This window comes from Hydra vulgaris, chromosome 04, assembly GCF_038396675.1.
Source record: "Hydra vulgaris chromosome 04, alternate assembly HydraT2T_AEP".
NCBI lineage: Eukaryota > Metazoa > Cnidaria > Hydrozoa > Anthoathecata > Hydridae > Hydra > Hydra vulgaris.
Window position 1 is genome coordinate 25,368,930 of NC_088923.1, and position 26,071 is coordinate 25,395,000.

At 27.2% G+C, this 26,071-nt stretch overlaps 1 protein-coding gene across 3 annotated transcripts in view; it reads right to left on the reverse strand.

The window, feature by feature from the left end:
- Positions 1–478: 478 nt before the first annotated feature.
- Positions 479–26,071, reverse strand: part of LOC101240709 (insulin receptor substrate 1) — a 59,412-nt gene continuing 33,819 nt past the window's right edge. For 2 of the 3 annotated variants that reach the window (XM_065795892.1, XM_065795894.1), the window contains exons 3-9: positions 18,137–18,289; positions 17,707–18,004; positions 15,732–15,999; positions 15,189–15,310; positions 14,879–15,097; positions 4,571–4,657; positions 479–2,057 (exon numbers count right to left, since the gene is read on the reverse strand). In XM_065795892.1, coding sequence (XP_065651964.1) covers positions 505–2,057; positions 4,571–4,657; positions 14,879–15,097; positions 15,189–15,310; positions 15,732–15,999; positions 17,707–18,004; positions 18,137–18,289 — 2,700 coding nt within the window. In that variant the 3' untranslated portion in view covers positions 479–504. The remainder of the gene's footprint in view (positions 2,058–4,570; positions 4,658–14,878; positions 15,098–15,188; positions 15,311–15,731; positions 16,000–17,706; positions 18,005–18,136; positions 18,290–26,071) is intronic. The other variant, XM_065795893.1, reaches the window with a different exon arrangement.

The window sequence follows — 26,071 nt, forward strand, 5'->3', positions numbered from 1 at the left end:
TCCATAATAATGGTCAATTTTTCTTACGTCAACCGTGTTTAAATAGCCTTAAGAAGAGTAACCCTGAAAACTATGTACTATTATTATTTCTATATTAAGATTAAACATATTTTTATGATTAAATTCCATAGACTAAAAAAATTAGTAACAAATGGTTTGTTTACTGAGTTTTGAAAACTCAACATATGAACACCAGCATTCATTTTCGAAGTACCTAAAGCTATTTGCTGATAAAATAAAAATATTTTAAACAAATAAAACAATAACTCGACAATTTTTTCAAAATATAAATTTATAAATTATTTTCAGTTTTTATTTTAATATATATATATATATATATATATATATAGCAATTTAAAATTTTAAGTCAAATATCAAAACAAACGATTTAACGTTTTAATACAAAAAATAATTATATATATATATATATATATATATATATATATATATATATATATATATATATATATATATATATATATAAAAGAAAAAAACAAATATTTCTTATGTATTGTTAAATTTTTTGAAAGTTTTGTAGGAAAGGTCAGTTAGGTAATCATTTTTGTCGTTTGAAGATAGATGGTTAGTCGGCGACTGCTTTGTACGTAAATCTTTAATAGCCTCGCTAACCCCTTGAGACTTTTCAAAGTCTATTTGCATATAGCAACACTCATCTTCTTTAAGAAGTTCTTTGTCTTTATCACTGTTGTTTAATGAAGGTTTATCTATTAAAACGTCAGCATAAGCTAAAGTTTTACAACGTTTATTTATTTGATTTTCAATATTATCGTAGGTATTGTCGTCAAGCTTATTTGGGTAAAGCATGCTTTCGTATTCAGGTGTAGCATTAGTACTAAAGTAAGAATTATTTAAATAAGTTAATTCTTCCTCTTTTATTTCATTTTTGTATGGAACAGAATAATCGACATCATGACTGGGACTATGGGGGAAAGATGGAGAAACATTTGTATAACTAGAAAGATTCATTTTTAAACCCGAAATTGAAGGACTTATTTTATTTCGATTTAATACAGGCATTTCCCTATTATGTGTCGGAGTACTGTGGGCTGGTGTACTTCTTGAGATAACACGAGAACATTCCAATGGCGATTGACAGCCTATACTCAAATCGTTCTTTCTTATTGCCATAAATGTTTTTAAAACACCATTATCTTCTTTAGACTGAAAATCTCGGGGCGATGGAGAAATTTTAGCATAGCTGTCTTCTTCATCGTCACAGTTAAGACTGTCATTTTCAGCTAATTTAAAAACCATCGCTTTCGAAAAACTTTTCATACTCGCGTCTCTATGCGTATCATTGATTTTACTTCTTGTTAAAGGTCCGCCGCTAATTTCTTCATAAGATTTGCTCTCCACTATAGAGGATTCCGCATTCATTTGTTCGTATCCTTGAGTGATGTGTGGTGGAATTTCGATTGTCGATAAACTTTTGTTTATCATTTTTTCGTAAGAAACTTCTTCATACGGATTGTCTTTTTTGGAATCTTTTCCTTTTTTTTTATTAAAAAAATCGGTCGTATCTACACCATCAAAACTAAACCGTGAAGTTATTCGTTGAGGTGGTATAGGAGGCAATGCATTACGATTCGAAGTACGCCTAGATGTTGCAAAATTATTAGCTCCATAAACCTTTTCACTATCTGGAGAGAGAAATTTAGATTGAGCAAAATCGTTAGGCGATAGAACTGATTCGTAAACTGGTTCGATATCACTGTTTAATGATTTTGTCATAGTTTTTGTACAATCTTCGTTGATTCCTGATACCGTGCGTATGTTTTTAAATACACTAGGGCTCGGGCGAAATTCTAGTTGTGCGAAGATGGAAGAATGTAAGTCAGAAATGGATAGTTTTTCTTTATCAATACTGGCTTTTTCTAAATTTTTAGAAAACCTCCTGCGGAGCAAAGTTTTAAACTTGGATTTTTTCTGCCGTTCCTCAATACCAGTATTAATAGACAAATGTTGAAGAGACTTATATGAGAAGTCGACATAAGTTGGATTTCGATAAATTGATGTTAAATCGTTTGTGCTAACTGCTATACAAACAAATATATATATATATATATATATATATATATATATATATATATATATATATATATATATATATATATACACTCACACATATATACATATATAAAAACATTTCTCATTATATATATATATATATATATATATATATATATATATATATATATATATATATATATATAAAAAATCCAAAGGTTTAACTATCATCTTTAGTAAAATTAATTTTTCTTTTTACATTTAAAACATAATTTAATATAAATTTTCACGTTTTTCCATATTAAAAATAAAACAAACTACGAGCAATAAACGAACTCAATCAACTGACATTGATGTCAGTAAAGTTCCACATGGCAATTTACTAGACACGCTTACAAAAATATATTCTACCTGATCTGAAGAAAAATGGTACAAATTGGTCGTAAGAATGACGGCGTACATTAAAACCAAAAACTGGAAATAAATTCGTTTCATGAGAACTTCTTCTAGTTTGCATTTTGCAAATATCTTTATCGAAAAAATGATTATTTTTAAAAAAATATATCATATAGGAACTTTTTAAATATTGCTTTTGGCAAGTGTTTAGACAATAAGCTCAATAAAGAATCACAAATAGAAACTAATTGGTAACTAATTAGATCAGACGTAGCAACAAAATCCATAAGTGTGTTTTTTGTTATCAACCGCCATCTCTAATAGTAAACCAATATTTTAGTTTTGGCAATGATACTAGACAAGACCAAAATAAAAAAATAACTAAAAAAAAATTAAAATTAAAATACACATTGAATATTTGAAAATTTTAGAATTAAATTTAGAATCGATTTAAAATAATACTAATCGATCTCATAACGGAATTTCAATCTTCTAATATTAGCAGGAGGAAGGATATTTTTTAAGAATAACGGCAGATAAATTTATCTTATAAAAATAATTACTCTTTAAACAAGCAAGAAATTCAAAAAACAATTCATTTCCGTTAAATCGTAATATTATCTATTTAACACAATACTAATTAAAAACGAATTTTTTAAAAAAAAAAACAACATGTTTTTCGTTTTACGATTTTCGGCAAGATAAGATTCTAAAATCAAAATTTCGACGTAAAATTGTTTCAATTAGACACAAAGTTTAAGTTAATAGATGCTGATATAAATTTTAATAGATGCTAATATAAATTTAATAGATGCTAATATAAATTTTAATTTTAATTTAATTAAAAATTAACAACTGGTAGCAGAGGCGATTTTACGGGGGATGGAACAACCCCCTCAAAAAAGGTGATTTCCAAGTTATAGTCGGTTTTTTGACGAATTTAGTCGGCTAGTCCGGTACTTGACACAATTCAGTCGGGTAAATTTTAGTTTTGAGGACCTTTTCTTTTATTTATTTTTTCAAGGCATCAGTCGGTACCTTTTAAGGATTCACCCCCCCCCCGCCTCCTCATATTTTTCGTAGAATCACCACCTCTGACTGGTAGCTGATATAAGTTAACTGGTAGATTTTATTTACAAAACAAGATTTTTTAAGAAGTCTGTTATCTGGCAATAGTTTCTTTCATTGTAGAGCTCAATATAAAACATGTACATTTAACAACTTTTAGATAATAATAAAATCCATAATGATAAAAAAAAATACTCTTAATAAAAATCTAGAAAAATAACTATCAGTTTTGCATGCGCGAAATCCCTGTTCACTTTTTGTTCAATTATTGAAACTAAATTTAATTTCTTTAAAAAAATGTTTTAAGATTAGCAAGATAACAGTAAGTAATAATTATGCAATCGTTTGATTATTTGCAGTTTTTATATTTTTAAGAAGAAGGTGAATAATTACTAACTAAAAAATTAAATAATTGGTGAACAAAAGGATTAAAATTTAGTTTAGAAATGGTTAAATATTTTGCGGAAATTGCCAAAAATACAAATTTCTAAATCAAAAATTAAAATTCATACAGCCTGATTTTTGATTTTCATAACGCTTTTCAGCCGAAATTTTGGTTTATACTGAAATTTATAAAAAGTAACGAAACCAAAATTTCGGTATCGGTTCAAAATGATTATTCGTCCGAAACCGATTTTCGATCGATCACTAGTTATAATTTTATTAAAACCAAAACAAAAAGTCATTCGGTTATAATTCTTCTATTCGTCATAGCGATGATTAAACCATCCACGAACAGCTTTATTTTCGCGTTATCCACTTTAAATCTAACTTTTTATAACAATCATTTGCTTAACAAAGTTAAACTTCAATGTTATTGCTTGATTAACAAAGTCAAACTTTAATATTATTGTTTGATTAACAAAGTCAAACTTTTTATAACTACTATTTGATTTTTATTGCACGATTTTTTACATTTAAAATTACTTTCACCTTTTAAAAACAATATTATTTAATATAAAATTGTAATTACCCAAGTACACAATTACAACCACAGTACACAATTATTACCACCGTAAAAACACAAATCAATTTCGTTTGTAAAAAAAAAAAAAAAAAAAAAGGAAAAAAGAAATACCTTGCTCTAAATCCAGGAACACGTCGCTCTCATCATCAGCGAGACTTGAAGATGCAGAAGTATTATGCAGTGAAGTAAAACAGTTTTCTTAAATAAACAATAATATTTGAATACACAAATATCTTTAAAGTAATCGGCAGATCTTATTATAACCACGGGTGTAATTTAATTTAATAGTAATTTAATGTAAAATATTCAAGGATAGTGCGTATTTTGATATAAAAATAAAAAATAATTTTGTTACGTTTAAGAAAGCAACGCGTATTTAATTAAAATTAAATCATTACAAAATATATTTTTTTGATTTTTGTTGTTGTTGTTGAAGTAATTTAATTAATATTTCGCGCTTTTTTTCTCATTTAATTGAGAAAAAGGATTATTTTACAATAATTTAAAACATTTTACTTTAAATTTAACTTCCTGATTAAAATGTCGTTAAGTTATAACCAACCCACTTAGATAAGGCAAATTTATTAAGAAATAACAAACAACACAACGTAAATATTTAACAATTTTATAAATTTCAAATAGCTTTGTAACCAATAATAAGTATATATCAAAATTAGTAACAATAATTTTAAAAGTTATATTAGTTTAAAAAATTTACAAGCAATGTAATGTTATTTAGAAAATCTTATTGTTTAATATATAATATTGAATTCATGACGTTTAAAGTATAATTTGAAACAGTTAACATTGACATAAAAACAAACAATGTAGACAATTTTATTGATTCTTTTTTTTTCATCAATAATGCCAAATACTCACTGAAAATAACGTCATTCACTTTATGTCTAAGTTTATTCAATTACTACTCACTGAAGATAACGTCATTCACTTTATGTCTAAGTTTATTCAATTTATTAGTCTTTAATAAAACAAATAATCTTACATTATGTTTGGACTATAAAAAGTTAATAATAACCAAGAAGAGGTTGTGAAATGTTAAACAAAGTCTAACTTCAAATATGATCAAAACACGTATAAAAAAATTAAATTAAGCATGGGCATTTGGCGGTCCGTTAAAAACCGTTAATTTCCGATGTGTTAAAAAAAAATTAACGGAATTCACGTTAAAATCCGTTAACGGCCATTTATTAAATATACAACAAAACAGATATATATATTTATATTTTTGAAAGCAAACAAAGCAATATAGAAAATTAAAACAAATAAACATATTTGCAAATCAGATAATATGTATATACTTGAAAGCAAAACAAAATAATGTTAAAACACTTAGACATAGTTGTCCATAGTAAAAAAATAAAAGCTATCACTTTTCTACTTTTTCATTTGCAGAATCAATTTCCAGTTTTACAGTTTGATATTCTTAAAGTTGCCAGTGCAAACGTTTTCTTTGTAACAAGTTACAATATTTCCTGACAAACTGAAAACCCTTGCAGACGGAGAACTTGATGCAGGAATGCACATTTTAGCCAAGATGGAAGGTTTTAGCCAAGATGGGAAGAATTTTTGAATTTTCTTCCACCAGGTTGAAACGTTTGTGTTACTTCTAGCGACAGGCTTTGGAATTGATAAAAAAAAGACATTTCTTTTTCAATTGAAGACATACCACCCATTGTAATATCTTTGACATGTGACATACTAGCAACACAAAAATCAATTGACTCCATGCAATGAAAATTTTCTGTGCTTGCTACAGAAATAAATTTTCCAGGGTTGGGGTTGTAGATAGCCACTATTTGCCTTTTGGTTGATTTAAAACATTAAAAAATAGCACAAAATTGTAATGCTTTTTAAATTTTCATAATCAAATTTATAATTAAATTTACTTCAAATTTTTTTAAAACAGCTCCTTGATAAAATGGATGTAGAAATTGTGCAATTCTGTTATGAAAATCCTTTGAACCACATTTTGGCACTTTACTTTCAATTTTAGTAAGCAAGAATTCAATAAAAGCTTTTATGCTTGGTAATAAATAATATCTTCATTTTTTTTATTTGTAAGGTGCACGGGAATGATATAAAATGCTGCTATAACACTTTGAATTGTAAGTATGTTATCAGCTGAAAGCATATCACTTTAAGATTGATAAAAGTTGATTCAATATAACAAAGTGTCTAGCATCAGGTATTAATTTTTGCAACTCTGAGATAACTTCTGAGTCTCTAATAGATTCTAGAGCTGGTCTCAATATCAATATTGATTCCACCATCATGCTGTGGCTGTTCCACTGCATTTTGACAGGACCAGATACTTTAACAAAAGGCACTATAAAAGAAGCAAATATCATGTTATGCTACAATTAATTTAATACTTTGAATTGAAATTTAGGCACTAAGTAATTTAAAAAAACCCATCATCAAGTTTATTCCATTCTTTTTTAATTTCTTGACAGGTTAAGAATGATTGATGAGTTTTTGAAGTTAGTTTTATGCAGATGTCAAGACCATCTTGAATTTCATTACTTCAAATAAATTTCATTGTTTTTAATGCTCTATCTAAACAAGTATTAATCTGATCACGATCACAACAACGAACACAATCACAATCGTAACACAAATTAGCATTAGTTACATGCTTTGAAAGCATCATTGGTTTTATCATGTTGCTAGCAGCATCAGTTTTGCTTTTAAGCCAGCAACTGACTTAATGATTTTGTCTATTTCATTAGCAATATGTTGAGGAGTATGGCGTTCTGAAAACTCTTCACAGCCAATAACAAACTTTCTCAAAAAGGAATTATTAGCAACATAATGCAGAGTTAAAGAAATAAATAAATCTACTGCTCTAGAAATCCGGCAGTCAGTGGTAAATCCTACACCATCTACATTTTTTAGCTCACTTGTCAACTTATTATCTAATTCTGCCTTCATATTCCATATATCATGAGTAACTTGTATTTAAAAAATGTTGCCTTACTTTTTATATTAGCACGGAGATTAAAACTATGAACAAAATCTTTAAAACCTTGAAACTGTCATAAATCCCTTTACAATACAGATAATATTCTTTACTTTTTATAATAAAAGAAGGATATTTAGAAAATGAAATAAATTAAAAAAAAACTAAATAAGCCAACTAACTGAAATTTATCAGTGAAAAACACTTTTTTTAATAACAAAAAACATTTCAATTTCAATTATATATTTTAAACTCAAGTTATAAGTTTGACAAATGTACAAAAATTGTTTTAAAAAAATGTTTTAAATTATTAAAACTGTAAAATAATGTTTTTATAAATTTATAAAATTTTCTTTTGTATAAAATTATATAAAATTTTTGCTAAAATTTTCAAAATTTACATTTCGATAACCGAACTGTATGTTTCAGAAAAATCAAACAACCATGCTTAATTTAAATGCAATCACTTTTTTCTAAAAAAGTTTTTTTTGCATTGTTTGAAATTTCGATTTAGATATGGTCTCAAAGTTACTTTTAATTCGGACTGTAGAGAAAGCTTTACTTCTAAACTATATTTTTTCCTGCTTCGTACATCGTTTTTATATCATGACTTATATTATTGTTATATCACCCAAAAATAATTTTTTAACCACTTATTTTGGCTAAAATTTATCTGGGCTCATTTTAGTATTTTAGTAATATTGTAACCTTATTACAATATCATCCAGGATTTAAAACATATTTTAAGAGAAAAAAAAGTTGCTTAAGTGGAAGGTGAATTTACTTTTACTTTAATAAATTTTGAGATAAAATTTTTATCATAATGTTTAGAAAAAAAATGTTACAAAAAATCAAAACCAACTAACGGTGCGTGTCAAACATTTTTTTAAAATGAAATCTTTTTTTTCATTAAAATTCATTTTTAAATGCGGCAAAATGATTTTGCGTCATTTTTTGTGAATAATTAAAAAAAAGTCAAGGATTCAACCTCAAATAGCTAAATTATAATAAATAAATAAAGGGGTAAACAGATTTTATCTGTTGACCAGCCTCTCACCCCTTTATCATCTATTAGGCTGGGGCAGATGTATTTTTAATACATAGTTTCCAGTTTATGATGTTGAATGCTGGAACTTCTTGACTCAATGCATGGGTTTTGCTTGTGTCTCGGTTTTTATGACTAAGCAACTCATTCTATTATCTCCTAATGAGGGTACAGCTCTAAAACTCAGTTTTATGGTTCTGAGGCCGGCTGGTAGTCAGGTTTCCTAAACTCTGTGGTCGCTCTCTGTGGTAGGCTTATTTCATCAAGAGCTGAAAAAAATCAAAGTATTAACAGTGCCATGTTACGCATGGATGGTGTCCCTGTTTGTACTTTTGGTGTGCATTGCCAAGGCCATATTAGGAGCCCTTTGTTACGACTTAGAGTTTATTAATTGTAATGAGGCAATTGCTTGGGCTATTAAACAGTGTACTGAGTACTATCTATGTTTTGAGTCAAGTTCTTTAACAAATTTAAAAATAAATAAAGTACCAAACACTATAAATCACAAAAAAGCATCATCATCGCCAAGTTCTCTAAACCTATCATTCACTAATATTTGTGGTCTTCGAAGTAACTTTTCTTCTGTTGAGTCTTATCTCTTGCAAAGTTCACCAGAACTACTTGCTCTTTGTGAGACTAATTTAAGTTCAGCTGTCTCATCTTGTGATCTTAGTGTTGATGGTTATCTTCCTTTAATTTGTAAAGACTCCAATGGTCACATGCTTGGCCTGGGCATTTACATTCCTAAGAATTTACCAATTTGTTGTGAAACTTGGTTTGAATCCACGGACTATTCTTTTATATGCTTTCGCTTAGGACCACTTCACTCTATCACCTTTCTCTTTGTTCTACATCACTTTCCTTCATCTCAAGACTGCACTCTTTTTGATGTTATTTCTGATCATATTAACCAAGCCCTCTCTCTTTATCTATCAGCCAATATTGTTGTTTTCGGTGACTCTAATGCTCATCACACTGAATGGGTTGGCTCTAGTGTCAGTGACTCTGCAGGCATTAAAGCCCACAACTTTTGCATTTCTCAATCCTTTACTCAAATAGTCAACTTTCCAACTCGCTTTCCAGACAATCCAAATCATTTAACTTCTCTACTCGACTTATGTCTTGTTTCTGATCTTAGTCAGTGCTCAGTTTCTCCACATTCACCCTTAGGTGCTTCTGATCACAGTTTGATCTCTCTAAAACTAATATCTCATTCTTCTTCATCACCTGAATCCCCCTATTATCGTACCTCTTACAACTACAGTAAAGCTGACTGGGATTCTTTCCGTGATTTTCTTCGTGATGGCCCTTGGGTAGAAATCTTTTGTCTTCCTGTCGACAAATGTGCTTCTTACATAACTTTGTGGATTCAGGCTGGCGGCTACAACGGAATCTTTTGTTCCCTCTCGACGATTTCAGGTCAAGCCTCACTCTCCTCCATGGTTTTTCTCACACTGTGCTGCTGCGATTGCCAATCGAAACTGTTACTACCATATTTATCAGCAAAACAATTCTCCAGAAAACAGACATCTGTTTATTACTGCTAGAAACAATTGTAAAAAGGTTTTGTCTAACGCCAATCTCAAAAATTAGGCTCTTGTGACTTCTGGAGAATCTTCAATAATATCAATAATAAGGGTAAATCTGTTATTCCACCTATCTTGTATGGTTCAGACTTTGTCACCTCACCTAAAGACAAAGCTGAATTTTTTGCTAAAAACTTTTCATCAATATCTCTTGATTCCACTAGTTGCGTTCTACTTGATATTGCCAACAAACAGGTTAATCCATTGCTTGACATTCGTATCACTCCAGCTTCTGAATCTAAAATGATTTCCTGCTTAGACTCTTCTACAGCTTGTGGCCCAGAAAACATACCTGTTATAGTCTTGCAGAAGTGTTCTCCGGAGCTGTCGTCTATACTCTCAAAACTATTCAACATGTGCTTATCAGAGTCTTGTTTTCCAGCCTGCTGGAAAGCAGCATTTGTTATCCTTATTTTCAAATATTCTGGAGAGCGATCTGATTCATCTAACTACCATTCAATTAGTCTTCTTCCTATCATAAGCAAGGTTTTTGAATCTTTAATTAACAAACACTTAATCTCTCATCTTGAACCTAATAACTTACTAAAATCTAATAACTTACCTGATCATCAATATAGAGATTGAGAAATTAAGGCCATCGCTCTTGACATTTCTAAATCTTTTGATAAAGTTTGGCATGCTGGTCTTCTCCATAACCTTTCTTATTATGGTGTATCTGGTAACAGTATAAATATTATCCTTGATGGACAGCACTCCTCTTCTTATTCTGTAACTTCAGGGGTTCCTCAAGGTTCTATCCTTCGCACTATACTCTTTTTAATTTACATTAACGATCTTCCAGATATTCTCACATCTAAGGTGGCATTGTTTGCTGATGATACTGCAATTTATTCTTGTCGTGATGAGAAACCAACACTCTCTGATTGCTAGGAGGGGCATTTGAGCTTGAAAAGGATTTCATTTCTGCTACAGCAAGGGCCTCACACTGGCTGATGAACTTCAATTCAGATAAAACTCAATTTTTTTTAGCCAATCATTATCCCAATAATTTAGATCTTCCTATATTTATGAACGGTAATGTACTTGATGAGTCATCCACTTTTCATCATCTAGGATTAACTCTTACTTCTGAGCTTTCTTGGAAACCATATATCAAATCTGTTGCAAAATTAGCATCTGCTAAGGTTGCATCTCTTTATCGAGCTTGATACTTTCTTACTTCGGATTCTATATCTCTATAAATCTCAAATCCGGCCTTTTATGGAATACTGTTGCCATATCTGGGTTGGATCTTCTAATGATGCCCTTTCTCTTTTAGAAAAGGTACAAAAACGCATTGTAAACATAGTTGGACCTGCTCTTGCAGCCAACCTCCAACCATTATCACATCGTTGTAATGTTGCTTCTCTTTCTTTTTTCTACAAATACTATAATGGGCACTGCTCAAAAGAGCTAGCATCTCTTGTACCATCTACTAAAATTCATTCTCGTGTTACTCGTCATTCAATTAAGTCTCATCCTTTCTCTATGACTGTTCCTAAGTGCTCCAAAAATTCTTTTTGTCTAGTTTTTTTCTTCGAACATCAGTTCTTTGGAATTCGCTTCCTTCATCTTGCTTTCCTGATTCATATAATTTGCAATCCTTTAAGTCGTCTGTCAATTGTTATTTTGCTCTATAATCTTCATATTTTCACTTCCAGTAACTTCCAACTCTAATTAGTAGTTGCTTGCAGCCTTGTTGGAAGCGAAGATGTTTAAAAAAATAATAATAATTTTGGAGATTTAGGTTATCATTTAGCTTAAAAAAAAAATAAACCAAATAATAATATAAACCAATATTATTAATTCAAATATCATTAAATAATTTTAAGATTTTTCTTCGTAGCTTTCTTTGAAATCTGCTGCTGTTTTCTCTGTACTACCTTACAATACTATAAGTTCATAAATTTATAAAATATATTCATCACATTATTATTAGAGTAAAAAGTGTCATTTATATTCTGTGTTACATAACTCTGCATACCTGGAGAGTATTTTGAATCTTCATTGTTCTCTCAATGAAACCTTTAATTGATTTTGCTCACTGAGAAAAGTGAGAAAAGGCATTGAAAAAAAAATTTCCTCATTTTAAAATGCTTTGTTTTCTCTGAGTAGCAGTTCTTTCTTTGATATCAGCAGCAGCAAGAATAAAAGTTTGGACTGTTCATTTACAAAATCATCCAGTTTTGACATAAGATTAATTTCAATCTGAGTTTCAGACCTCTTAAGCCCAGGATGTCATAAAAAAGTATTCTGAGTTGTAGTCTTCAGTTTTCAGTTTCTTAGCAAAACTATTAGTTTTTTGCTCTTGCTGATGGGAAGACAAGAATAATCCTTGATAAAATACAATGAAGTTGTGTTTATTATAACTGACTGGTAGAGTGGTACATTCTCATCTGAATAACAACCAAGTTGATACTGTCTGCCATAAACCTCGCTTTGTGATAAACTCCAGACTGTTTAAATGAAAAATGTAAAAATTTAGCTCTAAAAAAAATGCAAGAAGTTCACAGATGTCTGAAAGAAGTTCACTACAATCTAATGAAGTTCACAAATCATCTCTTTAAAAAATACTCTCATGAAGATTTGTGACACAAAATTCTATATATATGCATAAATGTGAGTCAGGCTATTTGTCAGTTGATGTATGTACTGAAGCCCCTCCTGGCAGCAGGCTATTTCAGTATGACGTCAGACTGCTTACCTAAATCAGCAGTATAATATTTATGTATATATATATATATATATATACATGTATATATATATATATATATATATATATATATATATATATATATATATATATATATATATATATATATATATATATATATATATATATATATATATATATATATATATATATATATACTATCTAGATCTTTATATTTCCTCTGCATCTACAAGCATTTATCAAGGCCATTTATGATCCACCACACGTAAGAATATCATACAAGGCCATTTATGATCCACCACATGTAAGAAACCACAAAATGTAAAAATACATACAAAAACAAGTTTTTAAAATAAGTTCAGACATTAGTTTAAAATTTTTTTTTTGAAAACAACTTTTAAACTCAATTTTAAACTAATTTCAAAATAAATTTAACAAAAGTTACTAGACTCGTTATTGATTTTTATTTTTAGCCATGCTTTTGTGGAAACATAAATTAAAATTGAAGTAATCAATTTTATCTCAAAATTTATTTGTTAAAATAAAAGCAAAAGTGCTAAATTTAAATGTACTTCAAATTTTAATTTTAAAAAATTTTGCTTGAACTTAATTTTTGTGGACAAAATGTTTTTCATGATGCTTATAATGTTTTTTATGATGCTTATAATGATGATTTTACATTGATGTTTACATTTTTTATGAACAAAATGATGGAAAAAGCAGTATTTTACATATTTATATTCAATGCATGAAATATTTTTAGAACACAATAATAAAATAATAATAATAATAATAATAACAATAATAACATATATATATATATATACATATATATATATATGTTATATATATATATATATATACATATATATATATATATATATATATGTTACATATATATATATATATATATACATATATATACATATATATATATATATATATATATATATATATATATATATATATATATATATATATATATATATATATATATGTATATATACCCATTTATTAGATCTGGACTAAAATCCTTCCCTACCTTGGTTTTTTCTGGCACGCAAGAGTTATATAGAAGAAAGAAAAAAATATATTCTTTAAAAATTGATATATATATAAACTTTATATTTTATTTTAACATTATAGTTTATAATATATAAACTAAATTTATGGCTTTTTTTTTTTGCATAATGTTTTTTGTTATTTATTATTTCTATTATTATATTGTTGTTTTTTATTATTTTTATTATTCAATTTAATTTGTTTTATTTTATTGTTTTTTTTATTTTCATTTTATAGTAAAAAGTGTACATTAGCCCTAATGTACACTTTTTACTATAAAATGAAAATAAAAAAACAATAAAATAACATAACCCTGGTTATGACAAAAAAATAATCTTTTGACCTGTAGTAGGAATTGATGAACATTTTAATACAGATTAAAAATTTCATAGAATGTTTGAAAAAAAAAAAAACTTCTACATAAAATTGAAATTTTTAAAATTTATTGTTAAAAAACCTAACGTTTTTAAACAAAGATTGAAAAAACACATTTAAAAATGTGTTTTTAACAAAACCTTTTTAAGAAGATTACATTTGAAAAAGATTGTTAATTATAAAATCTCTATAAAATTTCACTTCTTTTGAACTTTTAAATAATTAAGCTATAAAAGTTCATCATTTGCGACCACATCTAGTTATAACCCTTGTGCACATAAATAACTTAGTTATTTAATTTATTAATTTTAATTTATTAACTTATTAGAGTAAATTTATTAAATTAGTTTATTAAAGTTATTAATTCATTAAATAATTTAAAGAAATCTTTAGTTAAATTGTTTTGAGTGGTTTTCAATGCCATTGTTATGTTATAATGTTAGCCATATTAAAATATATATATTATAAAGTGTGAAATTATTATTTAAACTACATATCATTTAATAAACTATAGTAGAAATAAATCTCTGAACTTATTTTTGTATTATTGTAGAAAAAAAATCTCTGAACTTATTTCTGAATTAAATTATTAAAAAATTAAATATAAATAAAGAGTATTTAAAGAGTTAAATCTAAAAACTTTCTTTTCTTTTCAATGGAAAAAAAAAAGTTAGCAAAATATATCTTTAAAATATACCATTTGTTTCGCCATCTCGTAGAGAGATGTCATTGCACTCGCTTACATTTGAACTGCTACTGCTGTAATAAGGATATCTGTTTTTGTGATCTTGTGGATGAAGCTCGGGAGAGGAACAGAAGGAAGAGGAGGAGTTTTTGAATTTATTAAGTTTTTGGAAATCAGAAGAATTTGAACGAGAAGAACATAAAGATGAAGCACTTGATATTTCATCTTCATCTAATTAAACAATAACTTAAAAAATTATTATTTCATTAGTTCTCTTGAAGTTTTAACTAAAATTAAAAAAGCTTCAAATAAAATATATTACCAGCGGAATAAAGAGAAGCTTTAGACAATAGATTTATTTGAGTTGTATTTTTTGCTTTATCTTTATAAGACTTTCGCAGTAAGGGGCTATCAGTAAATGATTTTTTTCCTTTACCAGTTAACCTGTATAAAAGAATTTTTACAATAAATTATAGAAAATAAAAAAATATTTTTGTAAGTTTTTTAACTTTTTATTCAAATAAACTTGCTTTCTATACAGAAACTTTTCTGTGGAAACTTTTGAGTCTTTTCTTAATAATATTAAACATAATCAACAAAAAGTCAAAATGATCTTGGCTTTTTATTTCCTTATAGAACAGTCTTTATATAATTGCCCTACTTTTATAAAAATTGGTAAACAATAACATTTAAAAAAAATAAGAGCTTTTAATTTAGCAATTGTTATATTTTTTCCTCCAGCTAAAAATAAAAAACACTTGTTGTTACCCCGTTTAAAAATAGTTTTTGGTCTTTTCCGAACTTGGTTTGAACCTAAAATAACAAAACAGATTTTTTTCAAAAGATAAATAAATTTGTACTATACTGTTTAATGAGCTGATCAATGCTGCAAGCACTTTGTGCATCTTCCATATCAAGCCATAACAAACATAAGGTATTACACATCCATATTTCCATATAAAATGAATTTTCAGTGTACCCACTTCTTTCTATTGACTTAACATCGAGAGATGAAACAACTCCTGCTACTGATTGTGATACAAAATCAAGTTGTGTGAGAGTAACACCCAAAAGATACCAACCTTTTAATGAAAAGTTACCACGACACCTAACATTTACGATCCACGACTTTACTGCAATAAAAAAATTTTGTACTTTCTAAATATGTAGTATACATGTGCATATATATATATATATATATATATATATATATATATATATATATATATATATATATATATATATATATATATATATATATATATATATATATATATATATGTATATATATATATATATATATACATATATATGCAACCCTCAGAATTAAGGTCAGCATTCGGCAATGCCAACCTCAAAGTGTTTAAGGCCGGCAAAAGATTGCCGACCTCGTTTCTATGTTTTATGGTAACCCTTTGTGTCATTTTTTTTTGCCAACCAGATCGCCAACCACTAGCAGTTTGAGGTTTTTATTAAAGGTATTTTATATTCTCGAATATAAAATACCTTTGCATCAAATATAACTAAGGATAATTAAACTTATTCAATGATATCTTCAATTTGGTTAAGTTTCGATTAAATTCTATTTATTAATGACTATTAACTTAAAATTTAAAAATATCAATTAAAATTCAAAACTTGGAACATTCAAAAGTTAAATACTTTGCTTCAAATATAAGTTAACAAACTAAAAATTTTTACAAACATTTGCGATTCAATTAATTGTCTTTGGACTTGGATAAAGCATTTTATATGTCGCTTAATAAATTATGTTGACATATCACAATGTAGTGCAGCAAATTTTCTTATTTAAAAATTATATTATTACATGAACTAAATTATACTATTTTTGCATTTAAATTTGAAAAATTTATTATTAAATAAGTTTTTATTATCATTGTTTTTTAAATTAGTTATTTAGGTACTCCAAGACGTCTTATAAGTCTTATAACAGAACAGCATTTAACTAGGAAGTTCATGCCTTCTTCTTTACCAATGATGCATATATAGCCAGAGCAGAATGGTACAACAAACATCCAGTTCTAAAGCCAGAAATTTAACAACTACACCACAGCTACATTTAAATAAGTTAATAAATAGTATGATGTGCTTAAGTATGTTAATATGATCAGTATGATGGGGATTACTATACCAATATTATGCAATCTATGCACAATATTGTGCAATCGATGCACAATAATAATCTAAACAACACAAGTATATTAAAATTGCATACTAACTAACTGTTCCAGAAGGCCATCGCATTCCTGAAAAGTTGCTAGAGCATTAAATTGAGTTTGTAAAGAAAGTTATGTTTGATATATCATTTATGCTGCACATAGGTATCTTAAACACTGCACATAGGTATCTTAAATACAAATAGATCCTAAAAAAGATCTTAATGTTAATGCTTAGTTTGAGAAACTCTTCAGGTTTTTAGAAAAAACCAAAAAGTTTGAATAAAAAATCATTATATTAAAGTCATTATATCAAATGCCACATGTCCCTGCATCTCTTAAATCTACTGTCAGAGATACTGAAAGATTTAGGAAAATCACAGAAGTTTTGAAAAATAAAATTATCAACGCCCTATATTTTGAATTACTATAATAACTAATTTTTTTTTATTACTTTGAATTATTTTGAAATTTCAAAACTATTCCACTAATAATCATTTTCATCAAAACCAAGCTTGTACAACAAGTTTTTACATTTTAATAATAAAAATGGCAAGTTCCCTGCATTTCTATATTTTTCTAATTATCAATCAAATAGCCCCCTTATGGCTTCACCGTTCTGCTAAGAAACATTTTTTTAAATTATAAAAAATTCAAACTTACAATATTTGGGCTCATTATATACAAATGAACCACAAGCTTCTCTTTCTTGCTCAATAGCAGTTAACCAAAGCATACAATCGCGCTCAGTTTCGGCAGATACCAATAGTCTTTCATTTTTAGTAAAAAGTATTATTGTAAAAGGGTTTCTTTTTATCGAAGTTCTTATCACATCAAAGCAATCACTTAAAAAAATAACCTTGCTTGGATAATCTGGTTGCTTTATATTTTCATAAGATTCTAGACGCGCTATTGATGCAAAACCTTTTTTATATAAAACAAATAGCTGGTCTTTGTTGTTCTAAAACCAAAATTTAAGATACAAAATAAATTAATTAACAAACATAAAATAAAAATAATATAGATGAAAAAAAAAAATGTATAAGTGATTAAGTTTGAAGAAATGTTTCAATGAAAAATAAACATAGTTAACCTGCAGACTTTTTAAAATGCCTTTCATCAAAATATTATCTTGTCTAAAAGTATGAGACTTGTTCTTATCTTCCATAGCAAAAAAACTCTTTCCGTCAATAGAATCTTCATCTAATGCAACAAGAAGGGATTTCATGTTGAGATTCCCTTTTTGCTAAAAAAGATGTTAACCAAAATAAAAGTTGACAAAATCAAGTAAAAATAATGTAAAAACCATTAAAATAATTGAGAAAAGTTATAAAATTTTTCTTTTAAAAAACAACAAAAAGGCAACTTAAAAGACTATGTTGTTTGTTTTTTTTTTTTTTTTTTTTAGGTGCCCCAAGAAGCACAGAGCACCCAAGAAGTCACAGAGCACCACGTAAGTGCATTTAACCAGGAAGTTCACGCCTCCTTCCTTACCGTGACGCGGTATTAAAAACATTCACGAAAATAAAAACATTCTGAATTTTTCAATTCAGAATGTTTTTATTTTAACTTTTTTTACATACTTTTATTATTGTATTTATTTGTTTTGATGAATTGTTTTTTTATTTTTGTTTTATTGACTGATTAATTTAAGGACAGTGTACATACATCAACTGACTTAAATAGGAAGAATATTAAAGTAGTGTATATAAATTGGTAAGACATGCAAAAAGCGCTGCTACATTGACTGAAGGGTTGAGGAAGCATTGCCTTTTTCATAATTTTTCATTTTTTAAAGAATTATGAAAAATATCTAAAAAGTCAGCAAACACATATCTATATCATTGTAGCAGAAAATAATCAAAAAACTTAAATTCAGTAGTTTTTGGGGATGCAATAGTATTAAAACTCTGAAATTTCTTTTATCACAAGTATCACTTTTTCAATAGTTCATCATTACTCAAATGTTCTGAGCTAATGTTTAAATAATTTTGTAGCAGAAAGTGAGTTAGGTAATGCACCAAAGCAAGAAGGTCTTAGGACTCTATCTGTTTAGGACACTTAGGGATCCATTTATTTTGTAATAAGATTAGAAAATTGAAATACTTCTGCTGAGAATAACAACAATTCAATTTTTTCTAATCTAAAATAAACAAAGTAAATAATCAAATCACACCACCTTCTCACACCTACACACCACACCACCTTCTCTTCAGGTGAGGATCAGTGTAAAGGTGTGCTGAATCTCCTTAAAAACTATGAAACCCAAAGAAATAAGACTACGCTTTGAAACAACTTTTCAATTTTCAGAAAAGTAAATGATCTTGATATCTATAAATCATTTTCATCAGAGTTTAACATATTTCACTTTTGAAATATTGTGACATAAAGACTAGTGGACAAGACAATCCTTCATTTAAAAAATTTGAAACTCTAGTATCAAAACAAAAAGATTTTTATTATTATACTAATGATACAAACTTTTAGATAAAACCAAAGAAACCATTGATGTGTGTTGCAAATGAGTCTCATTTCTGCACAAAAAATATCAAAAGTCAAAAAGTTTTAAGAGATAAAAAGATGAAAAGAAGAAAGCTGAGCTAGTTGCTGTCTTCTGGAGATGTAAAAATTAAGAAACCAGAAACTTTCCACTATGCAAGGTTGCTTATGTCTTCTGGAGATGTAAAAATTAAGAAACCAGAAACTTTCCACTATGCAAGGTTGCTTTGAAAAGTGATATATTATCTTAAACTTTTTAAATCAGGCTAAATTTGTTCAAGAAGTTAAACATAATAGTATTTGCAATTTGACAAGACTATCAAAGCCCCATATTTAAATATTTTTTCAATACATAAAATGCATTAATACAGTTTTATTATATGAACAAATAAAAAATTCAATGTTTTTTAACTTCAATAATAAATGTATTAATTATCATTTATAAAATAATTTATAAATTGTATTGTTTAAATATGTAAATAATTCTTTGCATAATAGTTCATTTATTTTTGTATTTTTAACACTGTATAACACAATAAAAAACCAAAAGTGTTCCGTGGTAAAAGTAAAATTTAAACAAAACTAAATATTTTATATTTAAAAAAAAAAAGATAAAATAATATATACTGATCAAAAAGTAAAAAATGTAACAAAATAAAATAGTATGCGATTATAGCGAATATATGTCAGAAAGTAAAAAAAAATTAAAAAAATATATCAAATAAAAGTTAAAACAAAAAATTAAAGTCATAAATTTTAATTTTCAATTTTAATTGATTTGTTATCTAAATTTTTAAATCATAATTTTGCTCAAAATTTTGGTACCACACTTGATTTTACTTAAAACCAAAATTTTAATTTCTTGGTTTTTGTTTAAATGAACTTTTAGCAGGTATATTCAATACTTTTATTATTTTTTTTAAAAATGTTATATAACCCCCTAATTATTTCATCCCTTACCATCTGAAAGCACTTGAGAGTAAGAAGCAAATTATTTGACTTATTATTATGCTTAAATTAGGAATTAGAAACTAATACATTAGAATAATAAATACATTAGAATACACAATAAGAATAATAAATACATTAGAATACACAATAAGAATAATAAATACATTAGAATACACAATAATACATTAGAATAATAAATTAGAAACTAATACAAAACAAAACAGAATAGTTGAATAACATAATATATAACATAATAATTATATAATACAACAACATAATAAAATAGTTATGGTAAATTTATCATTAAGAGCAGTAACTAGCATTTGTTGAATATTGTTGAAAAAATTACCAAACTTTATTAAACACCATACATTTTATCTGTAAAATGGTTGATATATGGAAAACATTTTTTTTTGACATTTTGTCTCGACCACTAGACCATACACTTTTTAGGTGAACTGATATGTTCTTAGTGATAGTAAACTTGCTCTTCAAGTTATTCAACAGAATTTCCAATATCATTGTAGGATAAAATTGTCTAATATAATTGTAGAAACTCTTTTTGTGAAATGACAAAATAAAATGATGTAGTTAAAAAATGCTATTCTGATACCTCATGTCAGTTAACAACCAGGGATGATATTTGACCAAGGCCAGATTTAATAAACAAAGTCAGGGTCAACGCTGCAATAATAATAAACCATATAATTTTAAATTGAAAAAAAAATCTTGAATTAATTCATGTTACTATCAGGCCAGGCAAAGACAATAGAAACATGTGTATATAATAAATGTATCAGATGGTTTCTTGAAAATGGTTTTTCCATCCAAACGAAACAGAAGCTGTGCTAATAAAATCATTATATTTTCAGATATACCTCTACCAGCATCAAATTTGGTAAATATTCTTGGTATAACCCAAGACTCAACACTTTCTATGAACATTAAAAAAATTTTGAAATCTATCACGCCTGTGCACTTCATATTCATCCATGTCTTATATATACATACATACATACACACACACAGATATATATATATATATATATATATATATATATATATATATATATATATATATATATATATATATATATATATACACACATATATATATATTTATATATATATTTATATACATATATATATTTATATACATATATTTATATATATATATATATATATGTATATATATATGCATATATATATATACATACATACATATATATATATATATATATATATATATGTATATATATATATATATATATATATATATATATATATATATATATATATATATATATATATATATATATATATATATATATATATAATATAATACAATAATCTGCAATGAGAAAAAAATAAATTTCTCATAAAGTCTGTCAAGCAGACTTTAGCAGATGCCTGTTTGACGACAATCAACTTGTCATATCAATTCTTGAAATCGTTGACGGTTATTGAATTGATTACTTGATTTAGCAACTTATTCCATAAGAATACAATTTTGTTTGTAAAGAAGTAATATCTAGCTTGGTTTCTTGTGAATTGTCTCGACAGTCTTAATTTAGAGCCTCTAACATACTTGCAGGTCCTAGTGCTAAAAGGGAATGTGGTATGGTATTGATATGAAATTAATTTACTTCATTAAACCCCTTGAATGCTTTAAAATATTGTATCGTGTACCCTTGCTGCCTTCTTTGTTCTAAAGTTTGTAGATGAAGATAAGTTAAACAGCCTTTGTAATCTAAATTTTTTATTGCTGGAACAAGTTTAGTTGCTCTTTTCTGGACGGCTTCTAGAGCCCTTATGTCTTTTTTTTGAAAAAAATTCCAAACAGATGCACAATATTCCAAATGAGGTCAAATAAAGGTTGTAAACAATCTAACAAAAATAGGCCCCGTCCAAGATTTGAATATTTGCTTAAGTATACCTAGAACTATATTTGCTTTATTAATTGTATGTCTGATGTGGTAATTCCATTTTAATTTATTGTTAAAAATGACACCAAGATTTCGCTTAATTTATGTTGTTTCAAGGTTAAAACAGCTCCAATATCGTATTTCATAGTGAAGTAACAGTTATCTAGATTTTTGCTTGGTTTTTCATCAAATTTCATAATTTTTTTCCAAATTTCTCAATATTGAAGGACATCTCCCATAGCTTGGATCAGTCTATGAGGGCGTCGAGGTCATTATGAACTGATATGATATCCATATTGTTTTTGATCATAGCAACAATCTGGCTATCATCTGCAAAAAGCTAACAAAAGTTCTTGACTATATCATTTATATATATCAAAAACAGTAGTGGACCAATAACAAATCCTTGTTATAAGCCATTCATTTGAAAGTTGTTGATTTATAAAGTGCACCATCAACATTTTAAGATTATTTCTCAAAGATATTTCCAGATTGTATGGGTCTGTCCCATACACCATTAAAAACACATTTTTCAACAATCTTTAAAACATTATAAGATGGAAATATTAAACCACCATGATTTTTATAAGTTTTAAAACTTTTTCATGGTGAACTTCAAAATATAGAATATTTATGACCTGGGGACAAACTCTGTTGAAAAAATCAAACTATTTGCAGGTGTCAGACATGTAATTTTACTAAAACGTTTTTTAAAAATAAACCCCCAAAGAAAATAATACTCAATTATAGATTCCTTATAAACAGAAGAAGAGACTGATGAGAGGCAACCAGTAAGTTCTTTAATATAGTTCAAATCCTCATTTTGTTCAATAAAAGGAGATCTTTTTATTACTCCACTTTAATAAAAAGGATTGACCCAGAAGATCTTTGTCCGAAAGAAAGACAGTTGCTAAATTATTTTCTTATAAAAGAGTTTATTAATAAAATTCTTTTAAAGCAGATTTTAACTTAGGTGCAACTGAATTGTTATTGAAACTATTTTTTCCACAAATAAAAGCAAATAACAATTCAAATGTAACCTTGTGACATTTTATATATAAAAATAAATTTAAAAGAATTCTTAAGTCTTGACAAAAGGTTAAGTGATAAATAAGTGATTTCTGAAAAATGTAGCTGTTATGTTAAAACCAAGCACATAAGTCTTTCTTCAGTTTTTAATTAAAAGAGTTCTAGAGATGTCTGAAAAAATTAATTTACAGATTTCTTAATTGGTTTAAATCCAATTTGGTGATTCAGAAACAGTTTTAAGAAAAGGAACATAGAAAGAGGTTTCTTTGTTCCTTTTTCTAACAAATTTTTTGAGTTTAACAAATCAAGAAGTTTGTCTAAAATTTTACTGAAATTATGCCTTGAGCATCTAGAAAAGTTGGATGACCAATAAAAAATTCAATAGCATTGGAAACTGAAAAACATAGTGTTTAAGCTGCAATTTTAACACTCATTTTGTACCTATGAAAGTTAATATGATAATTGTCTCGTTTATTTCCAAATTTTAACCCTTCTTCTTTATGTGTTTGTTTAATGGTTAAATGTGGTCCCACTTTATATATTGATTTTCTTCATCAACAAAGTTGCCAATGCTACACAGAGCGTTTTAGCATATGACAAGGTAATAAATATATAAATCAGGCCTGGACAGAAATGACGTGCACTCTGTAACTGATCACACTAATAACTTTTTTTCTTTACAAATTGACCATGGCTGTTTTAATGTTTTAATAATTTATATGCAATAAAAAAATTATTACATAATGAATAACAATTAACCGTTGATGTATTCTAATGTTTTTATTTTTGGAAGGCTTTAAATAAAATAAAAAACTAATTATAATGATTGTTTAAATAAACGCATTTTGTGTAAATTAATAATGTAAATTTTTTGTATGTTTGTTTTTGTATGTTTTTGTATTTTTGCATGTATTTTTTATGATAAATTCAAATATTTGAAACTATTTTTCCATGTCTTTTAAAAAATCTTTCATAAGATTACTTTTTTTTAATACAGGTAGAATTCCCTTGAAAACTACGCAAATTTTCAAAATGGAGTAAATTCGTTGTCAACTATTTGAACCCTTTTTTTGTGATTTGAAAATACCTTTTATAAGTTTTTTCTTCCCTGGAAGTTGTTACCCTTGTTCTGCCATATTTAGTGAAAATTAGCAGAGTGAATTTTCTGATTTTTTCATGATTCTCCTCAAAAACTACAAGGAACATAATTGTATTCGTATGGATGAAAAATTTCTGAAAGTTCTAAATTTTTTTCTTATTATATCAGAAATCAGTGTAGTATGATATATAAGGAAGCTTGCTAACTAAGTCTGACAAAAAATAGCATTTTACCTAGTAAAGTCTCTTAAAAACTACACGATTTCCCCCTTATACACTACATTACATAAGGTAAAATATGCCTCCACAAGCTCACTTAGAATAGCCAGGAATGGAGAGAATGTTTATACTGATCTTCTTTAGCTAAAAAATGGTAAAATGGTTATAACTGGTACCTTTCTGTTCATTTTGTGCTTATAATTTCTAATCAAGTACGTATATTCTTTATTTTTAGTGTTTAAATAAAATAATGGTATGGGAAAACTGCAATTTAATTTTAAGAATTCTGCTGGTAGAAAAAGAAGTAGAACAAAGAAAAAGCGAGAAACTTGATCTGAAGCAACAGTTTACAGAAAGGACTTAAGAGCTAAAGAAACTTAAATATCAGCGGCAGTAGATTGGTGCACAGAAAATAAAAAACATGGACAGGCAGCATTAAAAACAGGAAAGTTTCCTTTAATTAAAGATCATGGTACAATAGACAGAAGATTAGATGACAAAGTTAAGGATGTAAAAAAGGAAAATTTGAGAGTGTTACAACCAGATGATGAGAAGGAAATGGTTTGTTTTATCGGAAACAAAAACAGACTCCACCAGGGACTCTCTAAGAAAGAAATTTCTGAAATTATTTTGGATGTGCTGAAAATCAGAAGTCATTTGAACAAAAAAAAAAAAGGTGGAAGAAAACTTATAATGTATCACCAAGTGCAAAAACAACCCTACAAAATGGAAAGTAAGTTTTTTCTTTAAACTAATTTATCAACATCCCAACAGGTACAAGGGTACCATAGATATTAAATAGATGTAAAATACTGAACCTTATTATCCAAACCATTTAGACTTGGGAAATCATTTTGGAAAAGATGGCATGCTGAACATGATGATATTGTCATTAAGAGGCAAGGCCGAGTTAAAATGAACAGAGCCCTAAATTGTACTAGGAGATGTCTACAGCTCATCTAGGTACACATTTTTTATCACATATTGTTTTTTTAGTTTAGCCTAAATATAAAAAGATCTTTTTTCAATTTCATTCTCAAATGTTCTTCAACTTGGTTTTTATTCTTGAATAAGTTTAAGTTTTGTACATTGATAATTTATGTAACTTGAATATATTATTAATTTTACAACTTTTTTTATCCCAGATGCTTTAGCTAATGAACTGATTGCTTGTAGTATAATGAAGAACTATAGAAAAACAAAAAATGGTATATGGGTCAGTGATATTAAAACATGAAGAGTTTTTATTCATGATGAAACAACACAGTTTGTCAACTACGGTGTAGATGGTACTGCCACTGGGTTAG